This window comes from Prosopis cineraria, unplaced genomic scaffold, assembly GCF_029017545.1.
Source record: "Prosopis cineraria cultivar Desert tree isolate PC_DT_omini unplaced genomic scaffold, ASM2901754v1 PC1080, whole genome shotgun sequence".
Lineage (NCBI taxonomy): Eukaryota > Viridiplantae > Streptophyta > Magnoliopsida > Fabales > Fabaceae > Prosopis > Prosopis cineraria.
Genome location: NW_026556405.1, coordinates 2,467 through 25,476, shown reverse-complemented (window position 1 = coordinate 25,476; position 23,010 = coordinate 2,467). Strand labels below are relative to the sequence as shown.

Below are 23,010 nucleotides of genomic sequence, written 5' to 3'. Positions count from 1 at the left end.
AAAATTTTGATTGATATTATATAAAATAAAATGTATTGAAAAAATATTCATTAATTGAATGACGCATTCCTTTGGAATATTCCTCTAGAACACACTGGAATATTCCTTCTTTCGGCCAGCATTCATTAATAGCATTGTGTCACGTTTCGTCATTTTCACAAGGTCCGAAATGCTCCAAAACTCTCCAGAAGGTTCCCAGCTAACCTTAAGAGTGCTAGAGAGTGCAAGAACATTCTAGAAAAGCCTAAACAACTCTAGCCTCAATATTTTAATATTGTCTCTAGATTCCTCCATTTAAATACCTAGATATTTGTTAAGAGAATTCTAGAGAATCAATTGTAACCGTACGATAGATTTAATCTCCACCGTCCATTAAGGAGGTGGGAACATTCTAGATCCAAGGGGAGGCCTATAAATACCTCACCCCTCCTCATTTGTAAATCATCCTTGAGTTCTCAAAGCTATAGAACTCTCACATTCTCCAAACTCTCTCTACTCTCCTTTGCCTTCAAGCTTTCCCTTTCCTCTACTTAGCCAAGTATCCTCCTTTCATACGAGTTAGGCTTACTTAGCAACTTCCAGTGAAGGTTGTCTAAGTGCCGCACGGGTCGAAAGACTAGCCCCGTGACAGTTGGTATCAGAGCTCGGTTCTACCATTGTGCTTGAAGGAAGGTATTGTACAATGGCAACTGAGAAAGGAAACATTGTTGGCACGGAAGCACAGGAGCAAGCTCATGCACAACAAGAGCAAGCTCACCCCAGGTCCAAGCGAGAGCGAGGCCGGAGCAGGGCACCTGCAGGTGAGTCCTTTGAACCTCGTGTTGTTAGCTTGGAATCTAACATGGAGGAAGTGAGAACTACTATAGGGGGACTCAACGATCAACTCAACAATCTCATCCAAGAGAATGCTGAGATAATGCGGGCTTTCAAGTTGATGATTGCAGACCTTAACGATGATTTAGGGGAAGACATTCGTTCCCTCAGACGTGATCTCGCCGATCTCCGCAAATATGTGAGAGATGAGGTGCGAGGTCTACGCTCTCAAATGGATGAGATTCATCATGAATGGGAATCTCATCGCTGTGTGAGTAGCCCTATTAGTGGCAGTACTTCAAACGTCACTTCTCAGGGTCTGAAAGTGCCCAAGCCGGCCATGTACAATGGGGCTCGTAGTGCCACGATTGTGGAGAACTTTCTTTTTGGCCTAGAACAGTACTTCGAGGCCATGGGAGTCTCTAACGACTTGATCAAAATCAACAATGCTTCAACTTTTTTCCGGGACGCAGCCCAACTATGGTGGCGCAGAAAGCATGCTAAACGAGAAAAGGGCCTTTGCACTCTCAACACATGGGAGCTGTTCAAGTCAAAACTCCGCAAGCACTTTGTTCCCCACAATGCTGAGACAGAGGCTCGAGGTAAGCTTCGTAGATTGAGACAAACTAGTAGTATTCCTGACTACATCAAAGAGTTTACTACCATCATACTCGAGATCGAGGACCTGTCTGATAAGGAGGCTCTTTTCTACTTCATGGACGGACTTAAAGACTGGGCGAGAGTAGAACTCAATAGACACAAAATGCAAACTCTAGATGAGGCAATTGCTGCTGCTGAGTGCATAATTGACTACTCCACCAAGTCCAAAAAGCCTAATCTTGGTAACAGTAGAGGAGACAAAGGAGGACAAAAGAAGAATTCCGATCGTAAGGATGGTGGTAGATTCTTTGGTGGGAGTTCTAGACAAGATAAACCACCCTTAATCAAGCATGATGCCTCAAAGCCACCGAAGCCATGCTTCATGTGCAATGGTCCACATTGGACTCGTGACTGCCCCAACCACAAAGCTATGAATGCTTTGGTTGCTGAGACGAAGGATAACCGGGACAAGGAGCAACAGATCGACCTTGGTTCCCTCCAACATTTGAATTCCTTGACTGGACTCTTTTCCCCATGTAAGAAGGAAGAGAAAGGTCTACTTTATGCTGATCTTGCCATTCAGGGTAAGTCCGCTTCTGCCATGCTCGACATAGGAGCATCCCATAACTTCATAGAGGCTGAAGAAGCCAAGAGATTAGGTATCCAACTCAGCAAGGGAGAAGGCACCATCAAGGCAGTGAACTCTCCAGCCAAACAAGTCTTTGGGATTGCCAAGGATGTGAAGGTGAAGATCGGGGACTGGCAAGATACGTTAGACTTTACTGTTATCCCTATGGATGATTTCAAAGTTGTATTGGGACTTGCTTTCTTTTGCAAAGCACATGCCTTCCCTATTCTCGAAGCCAAGTCTATGGTGGTCATTGACTCCAACATGATCCTGGTAATCCCTTTAAAACGCTTGGAGAAATCCAACCCTATGATTTTTGCCTTGCAATTCAAGAGGGGTCTCAAGAACTCAGAAGGGTATATTGCCACTGTACGTTCATTGGCCGAGGAAGAGGATGGCCCAACCAAGCCACAGGAAACCTTGCTACCTTGCATCCAAGAAGTGCTACAGGAGTACAAGCACGTCATGCCCGATGAGTTGCCCAAGAAACTACCTCCCAAAAGAGAGGTAGACCATCAGATCGAGTTGGAGCCTAGTGCCAAACCACCTGCTTTGGTACCTTACCGCATGTCACCTCCAGAACTTGCAGAGTTAAGGAGACAACTGCAAGATCTCCTTGATTCAGGATATATTCAACCATCTAAGGCTCCCTATGGTGCCCCAATCCTTTTCCAGAAGAAGAAGGATGGATCGTTGCGAATGTGCATCGACTACAGGACCTTGAACAAGATTACTATTAAGAATAAGTACCCGATACCTTTGATTGCTGATTTGTTCGATCAGCTTAGAAAAGCCAGGTACTTCTCTAAGCTTGATCTTCGATCTGGGTACTATCAAGTACGCATCGCTGCAGGTGATGAGTCGAAGACAACCTGCGTGACGAGATATGGAGCATTCGAATTCCTTGTCATGCCCTTTAGACTAACAAATGCCCTAGCTACATTCTGCACGCTCATGAACAAGTTGTTCCACCCTTACTTGGACCAGTTCGTGGTGGTATACTTGGATGACATCGTGGTGTACAGCAAGACTCTTGAAGAGCATGCTCAACACTTGAAGAAAGTCTTTCAAGTACTCTCTAATCATGAACTTTACATTAAGCTGGAAAAATGCTCTTTTGCCAAACAAGACGTGGACTTCTTGAGGCATAAGATCAAGGATGGGAAGCTCATGATGGACCCAACTAAGGTTCGAGCCATCCAAGAATGGCAACCTCCTACCAAAACCCAGAGTTAAGATCATTTCTTGGTCTGGTGAACTACTATCGACGGTTCATAAAGGGGTATTCAAAAATCACTGCTCCATTGACAGATTTACTCAAGAAGAACAAATCTTGGCATTGGTCACAAGATTGCCAGGATGCCTTCAACAAGCTGAAGCAGATGGTCGCGCAAGAGCCTGTTATGTCCTTGCCCGACTACTCTAAGCCATTTGAGGTACACACCGATACCTCAGACTTTACAATAGGCAGCGTTTTAATGCAAGAAAGACACCCTATTGCGTATGAGAGCCGCAAGCTCAATGACACAGAGAGGTGCTACACGGTGCAAGAAAAAGAGATATCTGCCATTATCCATTGTCTACGAACCTGGCGTCATTACTTACTTAGGAGTAAGTTCACTATTATGACAGACAATGTTGCTACGAGCTACTTCCAAACACAAAAGAAGCTCAGCCCAAAGCAAGCTCGCTGGCAAGATTTTCTTGCTGAGTTTGATTATTGGCTGGAGTACAAGCCAGGCAAAGCGAACGTGGTGGCGGATGCCTTAAGCAGGAAAGCCGAGTTAGCCACTCTCTTAGCAAGTATGCCCCAGAATGACTTCCTTGAACGAATCAAGGAAGGTATGTCTCAGGACTCATTCGCAAGCGACTTAGTAAAGCTTGCTACCGAAGGCAAGCCTCGAAGATTTTGGGTGAATGATGGAATACTCTACACCATTGGGAACCGAGTCTATGTGCCGAAATAGGGCAACCTTCGAAGGGATGTCCTAAAAGAGTGCTATGATTCCATGTGGGCCGGACATCCAGGTATGACCAGAACACTTGCTCTCATACAAAATCATTTCTATTGGCCACATATGCAAGACGATGTCGAAGCATATGTGAGAACTTGCTTAGTGTGCCAGCAAGATAAAGTTGAACAATAACATCCTGCTAGTCTACTCGAACCTTTGCCGGTGGCTGAGAGATCATGGGAGAGTGTCTCCATGGACTTCATAGTTGCTCTCCCTAAGTCTGAAGGATGTGGGAGTATCATGGTGGTGGTTGATAGATTCAGAAAATATGCCACCTTTATACCAGCCCCAGCAGATTGCAAGGTTGATGAAGCGACACGCTTATTTTTCAAGCATGTCGTGAAATTATGGGGGATCCCTCGCAACATCGTCAGTGATCGAGATCCCCGATTCACCGGGAAATTCTGGAGAGAACTTTTCAAGCTCTTGGGGACAGACTTGAACTTCTCAACAAGCTTTCATCCTCAAAGTGACGGACAAACAGAGTGAATCAACGCTTTGTTAGAGCTCTACCTTCAGCACTACGTAAGTGCTCATCAACGAGATTGGGCTAAGTTGCTCGATGTGGCCCAATTCTCTTACAACTTGCAGCGAAGCGAGTCGACAGGTAAGAGCCCTTTTGAGATAGTTACCGGACAACAACCTCTAACCCCCAACACACTTGCCACACCATACAAGGGAGACAATCCAGCTGCCTATAAGTTTACCAAGGAATGGCAAGAAGAAGCTGACATTACTTGTGCATGCCTGGATAAAGCTTCCTGAAAAATGAAGAAGTGGGCAGACAAGAAGCGGCGCCCCATTGAGTTTCAAGTAGGTGACTTGGTCATGGTTAAGTTATTACCGAATCAATTCAAGTCACTATGCAAAGTCCACAAAGGCTTGGTCAGGAGATATGAAGGCCCTTTCCCTATCATCAAACGTGTGGGAAAGGTTGCGTACCAGGTGCAACTCCCTCCCAAGCTTAAGATTCATCCTGTCGTCTATGTTAGTCTCTTGAAGAAATACTATAGAGATGAAGAAGATCCATCTCGAGGTATCTCTAAGAGAGCACCAACAGTGGTCGTCACCGAGTACGACAAGGAGATAGAAGAAGTCCTTGCCGACAGGGTGATCAGAAAGAGAGGAGTTCCCAACTACACTGAGTACTTAATCAAGTGGAAGGATCAACCAGACTTTGAAGCTAGTTGGGAACGTGAAGACCTCCTGTGGCAGTTCACTGACCAAATCCAATACTACAAGGAGGAAGGCGCGACGAGGGCGTCGCGAAATCAAGTGGGGGAGAATGTCACGTTTTGTCATTTTTCACAAGGTCCGGAATGCTCCAAAACCTTCCAGAAGGCTCCCAGTTAACCTTAAGAGTGCTAGAGAGTGCAAGAACATTCTAGAAAGGCCTACTCAACTCTAGCCTCAATATTTTAATATTGTCTCTAGATTCCTCCATTTAAATACCTAGATATTTGTTAAGAGAATTCTAGAGAATCAATTGTAACCGTAGGATAGATTTAATCTCCACCGTCCATTAAGGAGGTGGAAACATTCTAGATCTAAAGGAAGGCCTATAAATACCTCAACCCTCCTCATTTGTAAATCATTCTTGAGTTCTCAAAGTTATAGAACTCTCACATTCTCCAAACTCTCTCTACTCTCCTTTGCCTTCAAGCTTTCTCTTTCCTCTACTTAGCCAAGTATCCTCCTTTCATACGAGTTAGGCTTACTTAGCAACTTCTAGTGAAAGTTGTCTAAGTGCCGTACGGGTCGAAAGACTAGTCCCGTGACAATTGGCTTAGCAGGTTAATTACTCTTTACGGGTGCTTTTGTGGACTATCATTGTGTGCTGGCTTTGTTTCATGATTGATGACTGAATATCCCTACTGGCCAAAGAAAAAAAATACGAGAGGTTCATCTTTTGATGATTGCTTTTTATTTAAACTTTTGGGTGAGAGTTGTGTACTTAATTTTTTATACTTATATTTAATATAATCATGATAAATAAATCATAATATCTTAATAAAATAAATGATAAAAATTTATTATAAAATAAATAATCTATAAAAAATATTTATATTGTCTTGATTTAATTAAAAATAAAAAATTAAATGCATAAAAATAAATATATTGTCTTATTTTCTCTCACCTAGGATGTTTTCAATCTTCCCACATGCCTATCCCTTCCCACAGTTCATTTTCATTTTTTAATTTTTAATTATATTTGCCGACTCTGTTCTTTTTCGCCATTTTCCAAATAGTGAAGTATCAAAAGGTATCATAAAAGCTATTAAATTGCCACCTAGTAGGTGTGGTGCAAATAGGAGTGATCGTCCTTTAGACATCATTTTAAAACTTAATTTTTAAATATATATATATATATATATATATGAAGAACATCGTTTGAAAGGGGAAAAAAATTCACTTAAATTTTAGGGAATGTTCTGGTTTATTTATTTTTTTTTATCCAAAAAAAATGCTTTCATAACTCAAAGTTACAACAACGGAGGACAACAACATAAGTCAGTCAAAAGTACATTGCGAGTGGAGACTGGAGAGAAAATTAGCGGTTGTTTATCGTTTTTCACAAGAGACATCCACAGACGTAAAAAATCAGTAAGTTATCAACAAAGTTGGGAATATAAGTTAATTAATTATATAAATTGAGAAAAATATAAATTGAAACCTATTTTTACATGAGTTGAAAAAATTTCAACCAACTCAACCCTTACGAAATAATGGGTTAAATGGGCCAATCAAACAAATTTTTTATTATTTTTTAAATTATATTTAAATGGGAAGTTTTATTGTGATATCTCATGCAATTAAAAATTTTGAAAAAACACAATTATCAATCTTTAAAGTTTTATCAAATTTTATTTTTAATCCCTATAATTTTTCAGTATTTGCAAACACTGAAAAAACTGAAATAATAGGAACCTGAGTAATAAATATCACCCAATCTTACTAAAATTATAGGAATTGAAAATATTAAAAAAAGTCAGAGGAACTAGAAAAAAAAAATCTAATGAAACTATAGGAACCGTGATTGTGTTTTTCCAAAACAGTTTACATAATAAATATATGATATTGATCAATTCTATCATGATTTATTTCAAAATCTGCTTCTCTTATGGAGTTTTGGTACTAAATCTCCTTTCTTTTTTATTTTTCTTTTATTTCATTTATAAAATAATGAGTTAAATGGACTAATCTCAACCCATCAAGATTAACTCATTTGCATCATGTGTTATCTGATCTGAAATTAAAAAAAAAAAACCTATTTTTATATGAATGAATATTTTTTAATCTAAACCTGACCTTTATCAGACAAGGAATAACATCAATATCAATAAAGAACTGCTATATGCATTATTTCATTAATAATTTACAATTATTACTATAACTTTTTATAGCTATAACTTTAAATATTCAATAGTTGTAAATTAATTCATTGATGTAAGATATTTTTAATAGAGGTGTTATTGCCTTTGCACTCTAATTTTGAATTACACTTAGGTCCCAAGAAAATATGATTTTTAAATTTTGTAAGACTTATTTATAAATAAATTGTTTCATAGGATCTATACGTGATTTTTTCCAATTGAAATAAATAAAAAAATATAAATTATTAAGCTAAATGAATAACTGATAAAGTAAATAAAAAATATAATTATGAATAAAACTAATACATTAAATAACAATGTGTGCATTTAATTAATAATTATAGAAAGAAATAAATATTAACCATCGTGCATATTTTTCTTAAAAATAACTTTCATATATAATACTATTAACAATTCCCTAATGGGTATATCCGTAGCAATTTACCTATTTTTTTAATGCCTATTTGACTACTTTGTACACGGGGTTTGGATCCCCTCAGATCCTCGTCCTTGGCGAGAAAATTGTGGCCCTACACTATATTTAATGTTCCATATCTTATCACATCATCTCATAAAAATATTTTAATTTTAAAAATAATTTTTTACACTTTATTTAACTACTTTATATATATATATATATATATATTAAGATGATGATTCAGTTGATTTTTTAATCATTTTTTATTTTTAAAGCTTGTTCAAAAATTGCTTTGCAGGTTTTTTTTCAAATATATTTTTGTTAAATAGGTCAATTTAGAATTTAAATAAACCAAACTATATATCTTGCTTTATATTTATTTTAAAAAAAAATATGTAGAATAGTCTTGCAGGACTTAAGTCTGACTTAAATGAAAGAGAGGAGAATATTCTCCCGTTCACCCCCTGCTTTCTCTGCTTTTTAGACTTCTAATAAGAGCACGATAATCCTTAGCTTTTTTTTTTTTTAATGATACATCTTTATTTGAACAATCGCATAATTCATGAAATTCATTCTCATTCTAAATATAACTATGCATATAAAAAATTAATGCAATGGTAATACAATTTTGTTAAGTCCCTTAAATATATAGAAAAATAAGAAGCATTATCATTAAAATAGATCATAAAACTCCCTTGCTTTTTTATCTCCATTAAATCTATTTTATAAAAAAAGTCAAGCCTGCATAATTTTCTTATTCATTTATATATACAAATATTTTATTACACTAATATTTAAGCTAATTATAATTAATATTCATTATTTTATTGTTTAAATTTGTTCTAGTTAAGATTTCATTTTTTATTAATTTTGTCGATGTGGCGCACACTGACGCGGCTAGCTTGAACAATAAACTAAGGATAAGTTAATATTAATATACCACGCGAAGCCGACCACCAAGCATCTTGGGCAGTTGAGCTACTCCAATGTGTCAGCTCCAAATGTGTTTCCAGTTGATCCCTGTCCGTTTTGCAGCACCACAAGTCGGAAACATCATGGGATTGGTGTTTGTGAAAATCTCATACGTGACAATTAAGAAATTGGATAAATGGTTTTTTCTAAATATCTCAAGTACCGTCTAGCACAACACCCAAACTCAAGCAGCTTCAAAGGAATCAAACTTTGTTAGAATGCCAAACTTATCAAATTTACATTTAATCTGATTCTTTAGAAGTTTTGTCACTAATCTAACATAATTTTTGCCAGACTCTCATCCCCTCTTTGGGATCATGAACAAAATTAAAAATTTTGCTATAAAATTGAGGATCACTTATGACCATGTTTTTTTTTAAAAAAAAATGAATGAATGTGCAGATGTCCGTACTCACTGAGCATCGAAATTCAACTTCAATATTGTGATATAGTACAATGATCCCCATTAGGATGCAGAAATCTTGTGATTTCTAATATCACTTGATTTGTCTGTTTCTCTTGCAATTTATTTGTGGCATTGTATTAAAAAAAAAGAAAATCTAATGGAGAATTTACCATCTCGATTTGGTTTCCAAATAATAAATCTACTCTCACTCAGCCTAAATATAGCACTTGTAGTGCGGGTAAAAGAATTACTTAGTCCGTCACAGTTCGTCTACATCAACCAATTCGAATAAATTAGCAGCGAGATCAATGAGTCTAATTATTAAAGGGTTGACCAAACATCAATCCTGAAGAGGGTGGTTGTAGTCAGATCTTTCTTGAAACCCAGGCCTTCTTGAAATTCTCCCAGACGCTCGTGTCGTAACACTCGTGATTCATTATTTCATTGTTTAAATTTATTCTAATTAAGATTTCATTATTTTCATTATTTTATTAATTTGGTCGATGTGGGCGCACACACGGCACGGATCGAACCCAGCAGTCAAGTCGGTAAGAAAAGCTATTAATCATAAATATTTGCTGCCTCTACGCGAAACAACTACGAAGCATCTCGGGCAATACATTGGGGCCGCAAGATTCCAATGATGCCCTCCGGCAATTAGAATAAATTAAATACTAAACTAGGAGTATGTGTATCTATATATACATAGCCTTACACGAAGATAAAAAGTGAATGAGAATTCATTTCATGAAATCCTGTGTATACTTTGACTTCATTCATTGACTTCATTCACTTTGTTTATCCACTCGATTGAGATACTTTGAACACCGACTGCACATCTTTCTTAAAAAGAGTGCCCATGATTGTCCGAGACACATGACGTAAAGAGGGAATCAATTATGTTATTGGAGCATTAATTGTCGGGAAGTGCTGTCTCACATGCTTGTCGTCGTATGTGTCGAGCACAAATGGGGTTTATATTATATGGATAGCATATTCATCTCCCTTGTCTTGTTCTTCAAAAAGAAGCCTACCCTCAACACGTGAGGCCATCCTCTACCTCTCATGCACCAACATCATGTATGTGTGGTATGCCGAGATTGAGTGGTCCCCTCCTTTTGTTAAAATGAAAATTCTGCACTCCATATCTCCACCTCGTACAAATAAACTGCACATATATACATATATAATTATAATTTTAACTTTTTTATCAAATAGATATAAACTGTAATACTGTAGGTATATATTCATAAATTGTGACACAAATATTCAAAAAATATTTTTTTATTGATGCACGATGAATATTACCTTCTCATCAACAAAAAGGGTAGACCTTATATTTATTCCCTTATTAAAAAATATAAAATATTTTGATTTTTTTTCAATATGCAAGTAATGGGGTTTTTCTAAAATATTCGTAATTAGGAGTGTAATTAATAAAGTTATCTAATAGAGAAAACTCTATTAAATAAGGATAATATAATTTTAAAGATAAATAACTAACTCATTAGAGATGTAATTCTATTAAAAATGTTTTATAAATATTAAATGGGAGAGATTATGAGTAAAATATGCTAACATCTCCTTAGTTTATTTTAATTATATATACATATCTTCTATTTTAAAAATCTATACTAACCTTCCATAAAATGATCGATAATTAGAAAACACAAACCTTTTACCTACTTCTATGATTTAATTTAATTTATCTGTCCAATTGTTATTTGACTGTTAGATTCATATATTTGATCAAAATACTTCTCTTTAAACATAGGTATTTTCTAAAAGTCATTCAAATTACCCAAAAGAACATTTAATACATATACTTTTTAATTTCATCATTCTTATGTTATGATTTTTTTATATTATAAAAATATTTTATAAAATTTTTATTCTAGATTTTAAAAATTTAAAACTAAATTATCATTATATATTACTTTAATTTAAATTTTCCCCCCCACTTCCTATTTTGGTTCTGCCACTTACCTAAAGGAATGTATCTTAATAATTTTTAAGTATTGATTAAATTCAATAGCTGTAATTAAGACACTCATCGAGTGAGTGAGCTTAAGTCACTCACATGAAATTCAAATCCTAATCTCATAGTACTTGCTGTGGGGAGAAATGAAATAGGTCCACATGCATCTCAACTTTAGCATTTTTTAATAGGAGAATGATAGTTAGGTCTCAAAATATTAAATTAATAATAGTTAAGTACCTAACAGATTTTTTTGGGAGAATTGATCACATCTAAGAACCTCCCAAGAGAATTATTTACAGATAAGGACCAATGCAGAATTATTATTATTTTTGTTAAAATGGAAATAGAAACTTCTTTTTTCTCGAATGGTGATTTGTTATTAGTTCTTATCAGTGAATAATTCTCTTGTGAGGTCCTTTGATGCAATTCTCCCTTTTTTTCTGAAAAATAAGTTGAAAATATCAATCTACATAATTACAAATTTAAGAGTTTCAATTGCAAATAAGTATTAAGTATCAGATATAACTCTTAGATTGTAACATAATTTTTTTTTGTAAGTATTTGAATGATATTTATAGTTTATTTTTTTAGAAAATTTATCTAAGACCTAAGTGTCATTAATTCAATTTTCGGGAATCTAATTGTCACTCTTTATTTTTTAACAGTCGCTTCTATCCGCGCGTGGGTAGAGTTTCTGATGAAACTGAAACGAATTTTTTGGGGACAAAATAAATCTATTGCCTCAGTCAAACACCATTAATCCCAATCTAATTTGAAATTCTAAAATCAAAGTTAAGTGGTTATGTTATGGTCTGATTGACACACAAGAAAATGCCCAAAGGTATTAATCCAGTTGTTAAATCACATTATCACTCAACATGCAGCATGAAGACTAAAGAATAGGGGTACAATTCTTTAATAATAGGGCATTTACTCTTACATGTTTTCAAGGTTTTAAAAACGGGACTAGTGATGGATGCTTAGGTCATGTCAGCACTCAATTAAATTAAAATTGATTTAATATAATATAGGCCAATCCTAGGTCATCCTTTCCATGGAACAATTTAGGGATTAATCATAAGTTGGTTCTAGGTATTTAAAAACTAATAAGAAAATCTAAAACTAAATGCTAGATTTCTACACTAAAATGCAAATGAGAAATGCAATTTATGCTACTAAACTACGTAAATGGATGCTAATGCTAAAGTCTAACAACTAAATTCTATTATGCAATGCATGAATTCTAAATTATAATTGGGGGGTTTTGTTCAATAAAAATGAAATGAAAGCTAAAGAAATTAATTAAGTAACAAAAATGATTAATTAACTAAAACTAAGAAAAGTTGATTTAATAGTGGTAAAGGGGACAACTTAGGATATCACATGGAGTTAACTTTCTTAACCCAATTCAATTAGTTAGATCAAAGAGAAATGATAAGAGAGTAGAATTAATAAATTCAATTACCTAATTAAGTAAAGGGAACCCATAAGCACAAAATCTAACAATTAATCCACTAAAGAACTCATAGTGAATCAAATGCTATGACTATGAATTAGGCAAATTAAATTCATTAAATCCAGTGATGATTAATATAAAATAAATCTAGAAAATATGTTTACATTATCTAATTAAACAATTAGATAAATTACCAATTCAATTAAACAACTAGGAGGTAAAAAGAACAACCCAAATTTGCAACAAATACTACAATGTCAATTAATTAATAATGAGGACTCAATCATTAATTTAATTGGCAAAACAAGGGTTTATAAATATAAATTTCAAAAATTCATTAAACACAATCAATCCAAATATTAATCCAATCCAAAATTTAAAATATTTAAAACCTAAAACTAGATTGTACTCAAGCATTACAACTTAAAATCATTTAAAACTAAATAATTCTAAGTTCTTGAATTAAAAGATAAATGAAAAATCACTCCCCAGTAGTCTTCAAGTGTAAATTTTAGGCTCTAATTTCTTCCATATTCATTCCAAGTTGCCTCCTAAGCTAGCTCAATCTCCCATGGATTTTCTTCCTCCTCCAAGCTTCAAGCAAGTCATGGCCATGAGAAGATGATTAATGGAGATGGAAATAAGAACCAATTCTCTTGATGTGCGTGTGTGTTGTATTCTCGATGGTTATGAGGGACAGGAGGTGTTGGAATGAATGAAACAAAAAGAAGAAGAATTGAATGGAGAAATGAATGGTCAGTGCGTGATTAATTGGTGGAAGAATGGAAGAAGAGATGAGGTGGCATGAATGAATGGAGTGGAAGAAAAGAGGCGCTGGAACTGATGATGATGATGCAACGCTGAAGAAAATAAAAATCCGAGAGAGAGAGCCTTCCTTCTTTCTTCCGGCGGCTGGGTGTATAATGGAGAGGAAGAGAGGGTTGAAAACAAAATAATTCAATGGTTAGAAGAGAGGGTAGAGAGTTTAAGAAAAATCCCAACCATTAAATTCAATGAAGCCTATAAGAAAAAAGATAGAAAGAAAAGTATAAAAGTCCTCTAATTTTTCTTGATTTAAAATGCCCATTGTGCCCTTAATGAACCTTGATAATTCCTTCCTTGTCTTGTTTCTTCATAGTCCTTGGATGTCTTTTAATTTTCAAGACTCAATCTTCACCATTGAACTTCATTAATTTTATCTCCATAGTCTAAAAAATCAAATGCACTCATTAGTGTAGATTATGTTCAAAATAAATTCCATGTCTCATACAATATTTTCAAAATAATTTTTTTAGCAATTATAATTTTCTCACAAAATTGTTACAAACTCAAATAATGCATAATAATTTAAATTAAGCTCAATTAATGATTGACAAAATTAACCCATGTTCAAAATAGAAAAATAAAATATTCATAATTTAGCCCAAAATTCCTATAATTAATTCAAAAATACATTATTCCTCAAAATTGGCTAATAATCCAAATAATATCTAATAAACTCAAATTAGCCTAAAATTATCATTAAAATGCATAGAAAATGTGGGATGAAAGATATAAAATCTATGATTTATCAACTAGTCATTAAACGGACAAGGTACCGGTTTAATTATTAATAATCGGACTGTAATCAAATTATGATTGAACCAATCATAATTAATTTAATATATTTGAAATTTTAAATATCAAATATCAAGTAGCATTTTATCAAATATTATTCTAGAAGATTAAATTTTTAAGAAGAGAGTGATCAAGTTTTTATTTTTAATAAAATAATATTTTATTAGTATATAATATTGTCAAGAAAAATATAAAAAAATATTAGTAAATTGTATTGATAATAATTAAATATTCTGTTTAAAATTTATATTAGTTATTTAGGTGATTCGAACATCTTTTGGAAAATAATGTTTTCCTAAAACCTAATATGTTGAGTTGATAAAAAAAAAAACCCTAATATGTTGAACTCCTTTGCATGGCCTGCACACAAGAACTTGTCATCTTGCTGTTGTTGCCTATCTAATTTTTAATCACTTTATTGTCAAAGTATTAAATAAAGAAAGAAATCATGATGCATTGTGTAGCGTGCATGGTGGCCGGATGGAGAAAATATACGATTTAAATATGACTTAGGAAATTGAAAAGAAAGTAGAACCTGCGGCTACTTGTTTAATAAGAAACCATTCCCCATTAACGATAGATTAATACAATGATATAATTACCTTTGTTTAAAAGCTTCATCATTAATATAATATAATAATATAATATAATATAATATATATATATATATAAAATATATCAGAGAATATCCCTTTCTCTCTAGTATATTTTGGTGCACCATCTTAATCAATCTTCCGTATTTATAGAGGTCATTGTAGTGTTATTACATTTAATTAATTTTATAAATAATCATGATGACGTCTCTCTACAGCTCCAAGGCAAAGTGATTACACATGATGTGATTAAATAGTTTAGGACTAATTATGAATAAATATCACCAACATTCAATATATATTTTTGCTAATTAATGTCCCACATTTTAAAATGTGAATACCACCTGTAAAAAAAAACGGATTTTTTTTGCCCAGATTAATCAGACTTCCAAATAAAAAATGTGGCTTTTTGCGGTGGGGAATTTTAATAAAATAAAGGGTCAAACACACATGACAGCGTTGGGTGTTGCTGTCTCATTTAGTCATTCCAAAGCCGAATTGCTTTTGAACTGTTCAAATACCTGAATCCATGTCATTTAGTGCCAATGAAAATTATAAACGGCAAAATTGAGAGAATTATTAGGGACTATTCCCTTATTTAAAATTATATATACTACTTTTTATTTAACTTTAAAATATTAATGTCAATTTTTTTTGGATTGTTACAGTAGAATTTTAAGTACATGATTTTCTTGTTTATTGATATTATATGAATTAAAATGTAAAAAAAATTAGAAACTTATTTGCTTTAAAGACAAATAAAATAAATAAATAAAATATACATATAACAGCAGGCATGAAAATGACAGGACGAAGAAGCTTGCATGGTGAAGTATTCGTTACTGAACTTTAATTTGTATCTGAAGGAAGTTGAGTAGAACTGGAATCAAGTTGAGTACATAAAATTGCAAAAACTCTTAAATATTACAATATGATTTTAAAATTTTTAGGTTCCATAAAATGCATTGTCTACCTTGCTCAACCTTGCAATAGTAGTTAATATACTAATCTGATTTTGAATATCAATCACCCAAACAAAAAAGAGACCTCAAATAAATGTAATCCAATGCATGCCTCTCGGCAATGATGGTTCCAAAATGTAATAAGTTAGTGGTGACATAATTTATATTTAAAATAAATATTATCAATATTTTTATTAAAATAATTTAAATATTTAGTAAATAGTATTAAGGGTATAATTTAATATAATAAATAAATACTAAAAACAATGTATAAAACATAAAATTGTAATAAGATTAAAAAAACTCTCTTTTTGATAAAGGAAAAAAAAACTCTCTTTATGTAAACAACTTTTTCTATCTATTAGAATTTAGAATCACGTCTTTTTTATGTTCGTTGAATAAAATATACTTCTTCCGTTCGAAAATGTAAGGCATTTTTAGTTTTTCGAGATGTAGTCATTTGTTTTTTTTTAAATGTCCCTATTGATGATGATTTATATTTATTGTAAGGTGTTTTAATAGAGATAAATAAAAAAGATAGGGTTAGTTAAAAAGTACATACTACTTTATTGGGTGGTGAGATTCAGTTAAAAATGCCTTACATTTTTTAATGAAGGGAGTATATACTTTTTTATATGGGGAAATTTTTGCAATAAAAATGTGTATAAAAAATTATTTTTTTAAAATTATTACTTTTCTACTCTAAAACAGTTGTTATTGAAGATTATAGCACATAAACAACATTTTAGGTTCTAAATTTTCTAATGGACAAGTGAAATTTTTTAAAATATATGACGGAAGCAACTGAAATTTTTGAAAGGAGGCAAATAAAATTATTTAAAACATTAAATCAACTAAAATTTTAAAACATTGTGGTTTGAAGGGAGTATATAAGTTTAGAAGAATTAAATTTTGAAAACTCAACAAAACTAGAACACACATCTAAATTCAAAGAACATTTGTAAATTATTCACTAATAAAGTCCTCACATTAATGGTGAAATTTGAACTGATAATCTTTTGGATTAAGAACTGAATCAATATTTGTGGGAAGGTTCTTTGAGCTCCTCAAGAAGCTTCACGGCAAATATGACAGAATAATTCGTCTGAAGCCAAGAACAGCACAACCACTCCTGCCTATATTCAATCAATAGAGGATGATGATTGATTCCCGTGAACGTGTCATGGCCCAAGCAGGAAGGCCCAAAGTAGACTGTTGGGCTGAGAAGTAGTGGACGGTTGTGGAAGCCCACGTGGAAGATTCGAGAATTAGAGAACCAAGAAGGAATATAGTATAAGACCAAAATGTGAGGAAATGACTGGGGCATGCTGATGACAAATCGAATCGTTCCCTCTGACATTTCTCGCTACCTTGGCACTCCTCTCCAAATTGCCCATTGATTATGTTGTTGAATGTTCCCGTAGAACTGTACTCACAATTGCTGTTCATTGCGTCAACACCTCATTTCCAGCATGAGTATCTATTCTCGGCTGTGACGCTCCTTTTTCTTAGGTTTTCAGTTTTTTTTTAAAAAATCAATTTATGATAATTTTAATTTTTATTATATAAATATAATATATTCTTAAGGAATCCGTCCTCCACATGTTTTATTTCAATTTTAAATTAAAAATAAATTTGTCATTTCTTCATCAAAAATTAATATATCAAATAAGTCTTTAGAAACTACATTACGATTGTCGCATTTCAAGGTACTTTTTTATTATTTGTATATTTCAAAAGTTTTTTTTACTAATTTTCCTTAATAGCTCTTTATTCATTATCATGTTACAAATATTTATTAGTTATTTATAATTTCTAATCAATGTATGCTCAGTTTAGTTAATTAATGCATCATTTGGCAATTCCAATAGTTTCATGTGGGGAGATAATTCTTTCCTCTTTCCTTACTTTCCTCTTTCCAGGCATCCTCTTCCTTTTCTAACCACAAGATGAATATTATGGATGGTTGAATTTGATGTTTTATAAAATAATTGTTTTTATTTTGCTTTATTGCAATTTTCAACTGTTCAAATTAAATTTTAGCAATTTTTATGTGATTATTTGTATTTCTTATAATTTAACATTTTAATAATAATTTTTATAAAAAATAAAATACAAACCGTCCAGGTCTTGATCTAATTGTTAGAAAAGAAAACGAAGGAAAAAAGGGAATAATCATCTCCCGTCAGATGTGCTGCTATGAATCACTATATATATATATATATATATTGTATGTATGTATGTATGTATGTATGTATCTATGTATGCATGTATGTATATTAAAGTGGGTTTACTTTTTTTTCTTTCTAGATTATGTTTGTCTCCTAAATTTAGAAAATCAAAATGAAAAAAATAAATTGAGTTGATTGAAATAAAAGTTGTTGACATTTTCTTTTTATTGCCCAAAGATGTCCTTCTGTTTAAAACAATCATATTTAAATACAATGGATTTAATTTATTGGTAAAGTTGATTGAATTACTGTGATTGTTCAAATAGATTAACCTTCTGTTTGGGTAAGCTTTAAAGCACATTCAAACCAAATCTAGAATATGTGTTTGTCAAATTCAACAAAGAGTTTAATCTCTCAAATGAATTTTATCACATATAAACTGAAAACTAAACACACAATTAAGTTGATTGAGTTGGCCTAATTGAGTGTACTAAAATGATGAATTTAAGTCACAAGTTTTGAACCTTCTAATAAGTCCAAAAGAGTGATTTGACCCTTAACTGTTCAACGTCAATACATTGGTGAGCTGAAGTGCTGAACATAATTTATTGCACTTCATAAGAGTGGATTTTTTTAAAAAAAAAAATAAACCGAGCACATTAATTTAAAAAGACAATATAAAATTAATTTCAGTAATGAATTTGATTAATGAAAATTAGTTGTTGAACCATTTTTAAAAACTCCAAGTTCTCACCAACTATATTATTGGGCAATAATTTAATGAATTTGATGTAAACGGAGTCAGGTATATATGTTCGAATACAATGGGCACCAAGTGTGTTTTGCATGGCCTGTCTGTGGGCTGATCAACAATGTATAAGTAACTAAGCTTTGTACCTTCAGGTCATTTGACCTGTCTTTGAATTTTTTTTTAAAAACAAAGGTATATATGTTTGTCAGTATACGGAAGTGACGGGCTCAACGTTACTAAATATAGTAACTGCAATTATTCATTTGAATAGATGAAAATCATATAAATCCAACAACGATAAACTCTTCTCTATTTATATTTCGACTGTGCCATCCATATTTAACAAACTCGGTACATTTTAATTAAGTTGTACAATGCATATATAACTTATGAGTATGCCACTTGCCATCAATTTAATTGCATACTCCTTTTGATTCAAAATATTAGCATTTTCTCTTAGTTGATCTTGATTCAAAATTCAAAGCAACCAAACACGTGTAAAATTTTTTCTATTTTATCCCTTGTATTTATTAACCTAGATCCTTGTGTAAAGATATCTCTTACTCATCATGAAGTACATTGATAATTGAAATTAAAAGTAAAAAGAAAAAAAAATACATATTTTTATGATAATGATGACTTTATTAGTACGTGATTTTTTTCTAAAAATTGCTTATATTTTAGATTAGAGGGAGTATATTAATATATTGACGGGAAAAATAAAAGGCCAAGTGTAATAGAATCAGTGATTGTGTTAATGAGGCCATATGACATATTTCATTATTTACATACATTTAATGATGATTTTATTGCATTATTGCATCCTTTGGAAGCTTAATTCTTGCATACTTAGATATTTCTAGGCCTTTGAAATCAATTATGGTCTTAACCTAAGGGTATTATCATCATTTTGACAATATTTGGATAATTTTGGAACATCAACTTAGTTTGTGTCTTTTGTCTTTCTAAGATCAATAAAACAAGTTTGAGATTCACACTCATTCTAAGTTGTAAAGAGATATTAAAAGACATAAGTCATAAGATGTTATAAGACAAAGACATTAATATTAGATTGTCATGTTTTATAATCTACGAACTTGAAAATCGCATTATATCTTGCAATTGGCTTTGAGTTTCGATTTAAAATTTTTTACACATGTTTTGATCACTGTTGTATGTATAATTGTAGGCGCAAACAAGGATTTGGATGAAGATTAAAATGGTCAAGAGATTGGATTATAAGACAAACTATAAAGTGAGAAGACCCTAGTTAGAGTGACACATGTGCAAGAGTTGATTGAAAGAGCTTCTAATCACTTTAAACCATAAGGATTTCAACCAAGCAGCCCCTTAATCGCCTCATCATCATTTTAGAAGTGTTAGTGAGTTTTGATCAAGTGTGAAAGCCTCCAAGAAGAGCTACAAGTGCATTCAAATTAATCTAGTTTGACTAGTCACATTCATGATTTAACTCCCTAAACAACTTGGTTAACTAATTTCATATTTCTCCTTAGCTTTGATTACCTAAAACCTACTCCATTTTACTTATTTACACCCTTACATGTTGATTAGGAAGGTTGAACATGAATCACAAGGCTCACTCACTCAAATCATATTATTTTTATCACTCACATGTTCTCTTACTTCACAATTCCATATATGCCTTCATTTCATTTTCTCTCTATTTTCTCTCATTCTCTTCACTTCTAGCCACCATTCTCCTATTCTCAATTAAGGTTTGAAGCTATGGAAGCCATTCAAGGAGGAATCTCTACATGGATTATGAAGAGAATCACCATGAGTAGCTAGATCTTCTTAAAGTTCTTGAAGGAGATGAAGCCTATGCTTGAGTTTTTCTAACTTTTCTTTTCATTTTGTTTTTCTTGTGGTTCTTCTCATCTTCCTTTTTGATTCTTTCACTTGTGTTCTTGATGATTCAATCTAGATCTTAGTTCTCTCATCTTGGCTAAATTTCTTATTTAAAGAAGAAGAAGATATATACTTGATTCTTAAACTAGTTATGCACTCTAAGTGTTTGTGTTAATGCCTCAAGGTTTTGATGAATGAAAACATATTTTCATTTCAATCTCTTACTTTTTGGAATGTGCATTAGCTATTATTTAGGTCTTAAACTCTAGTTAATATTATAATATTGATTGGTTTAAGGTATTAAACATGATCAATGCAAGAGCTATGGCTAGTTTCAAGAGTTAAGTCATAGATTGGCATAAGTTTTCAAGGTGTTTGTAAATTAGTCTAATCACTTGTGCCTAATCCTAAAGGTCATTTGGCATCTTCGTATGTCAATTGAAGGGCAAGAACCAAATTGAGCTAAGTTAGGAAGATTAGGATAGTTTAGGTAGATTCATTCCTTGGAAAGATACTTTAAATGCTTAGTTGAACCTTCATCATTTCCTTTTCTCAGTTTCTTAATTTTTTATTCTCCTCCATTGTAGGTGGGCAATTTTATTTTCTTCTTCTTCTTCTATCATCTCCGTTGTTTGTGGGTCTTTATTATTGTTGCTTCAAGTGGTTGCATTTCTTCCTACTTGGATTTTGGGTAAGTTATGCAAATTGGTTTCCCCCCTATTTTTCCATTGATTTCAGAATTTTTAATTAATTTGGTATTTTGTATATTTGATTTTTTTTTGGCTTCAAGTATGCATTCATGCTTTCTATTAAGCTTTTATGTGGAATTTATAATGTTGGGGAATTATTATACATGTTTTCAATGGATAATTGATTTTCAATTGTGGCTGTTGAAAATTTGGTGATTGTTAAAATTTTGGGGTGTCCCACTTTAAGGGGAAATTTTGCTAAAATTTTTTAAAACTTTGTAAATTGATGAACAAATATGTATGTGCTTAGAAATTATTTTGTGTTTGTTTCTTTTAAATTGTTAAGTATTTAGAAATTTTTTAATTTTACAACACTTGGGAGTTTGAATTTCATTGTTGTTGAGATTTGAGTTAATTTTGATTTTGTTAAAATTTGGGAGGTCTTATTTTAAAGGAAAACTCTGCCAAAATTTTTTAAATTAAGTCAAGAAAATTTTAAATATAACATTTTTATGTATATTAATTAGGTACTCAAACAATGAATTATAGTTGAATGAATGGTAGGAGAACAAGTAAAAAATATGAGAACGAGGTGGGATATTTTCTTGAATTCACTAAAAGAATGTTCGTCTCTTTACATATTGTTGTTCAGTATCCTATATTAAATTATTCATTGCCATACTGTCTGTTGTTTATCCATTATAAACGTCCAAAAGTAAGGAAAAAAAGATAATTATTAACTTGAATTTTTTTAATGCCTTCTTGTATTTTTTTTCGTCTTCCATTCTTTCATTTTTTTTTTTTTTTCCTCTCCTTTTTTGGATTTTTTTTGTCCCCCAATCAAATGGCTCATAATGCCATAGTATATTTCTTATATTAAGTTTTGCTTAAGAATATTATACTCCACCAAAATATCTTAAGCTATTTGGTTAAATACTTCCCAAGCTTATATATCCATGATCCATTTTTTAATCTTTAAATGTGAGACTTCCTTTATATTCTATACTTTTTACTGCCATTTTCATATGCAGTTGAGTTTCCCTGATGTGTTTGCGAGGTTTCTCATCTTCACAGTTATCTTGATGTGTTGGGCTATGGACGTCTGCAGGATAGTATGCCCAAAGGGTGATTACTAATTTTTAGGTTTAAGGAATTTTCTGGATCTTGGATTTTTCTTTTGCTTTGCCCTCGATTTTGTTGTTGTTGTCAATGGACTAAAAGATGAATCACTGATCTAATTGGGTTTGAGAATTTGCTATCAATCTTTATGTAGCAAACTCTGGATAATTTAATTATTAATTTATTCTAATCCATGAGTACACAATTTAGATTCATAATCATTTAACATGAATTTAATTTTCAGTTGAAGAAACCTGATGCATTAAAGCTAGTGATTCTAGAGTGATGAGTCTAAGTCTAGGATTTAGACTCGATGACTGCAGGCACTGAATGCTTGTATCATATAAGCCATTGAAATTCATATCAACTACTTAAATTAATTCACTCATTTATTAATTTTAAGAGGAATATGAATTTAAAACCATTGATATGAATTTCAACGATTCAGATAATACAGGAACTTAATGCTTCTAGTAAGTATAGTCACTATATCAAAATTCAATCCATTATTGAGGGTTTTAAAGTCAATTCTAAAAGTCTTTTTTTTTTTTATTTTCCCTATCATCCCCCCTTCCA

At 32.4% G+C, this 23,010-nt stretch overlaps 1 protein-coding gene across 1 annotated transcript; it reads left to right on the top strand.

Annotated features, from left to right (window-relative positions):
* Positions 1–682: 682 nt before the first annotated feature.
* Positions 683–4,008, top strand: LOC129299213 (uncharacterized). The gene is made up of 2 exons (XM_054937674.1): positions 683–3,229; positions 3,322–4,008. Exons 1-2 carry the CDS (start codon positions 683–685, stop codon positions 4,006–4,008), a joined length of 3,234 nt encoding a protein of 1,077 aa, XP_054793649.1.
* The last annotated feature ends 19,002 nt before the right edge of the window (positions 4,009–23,010 follow it).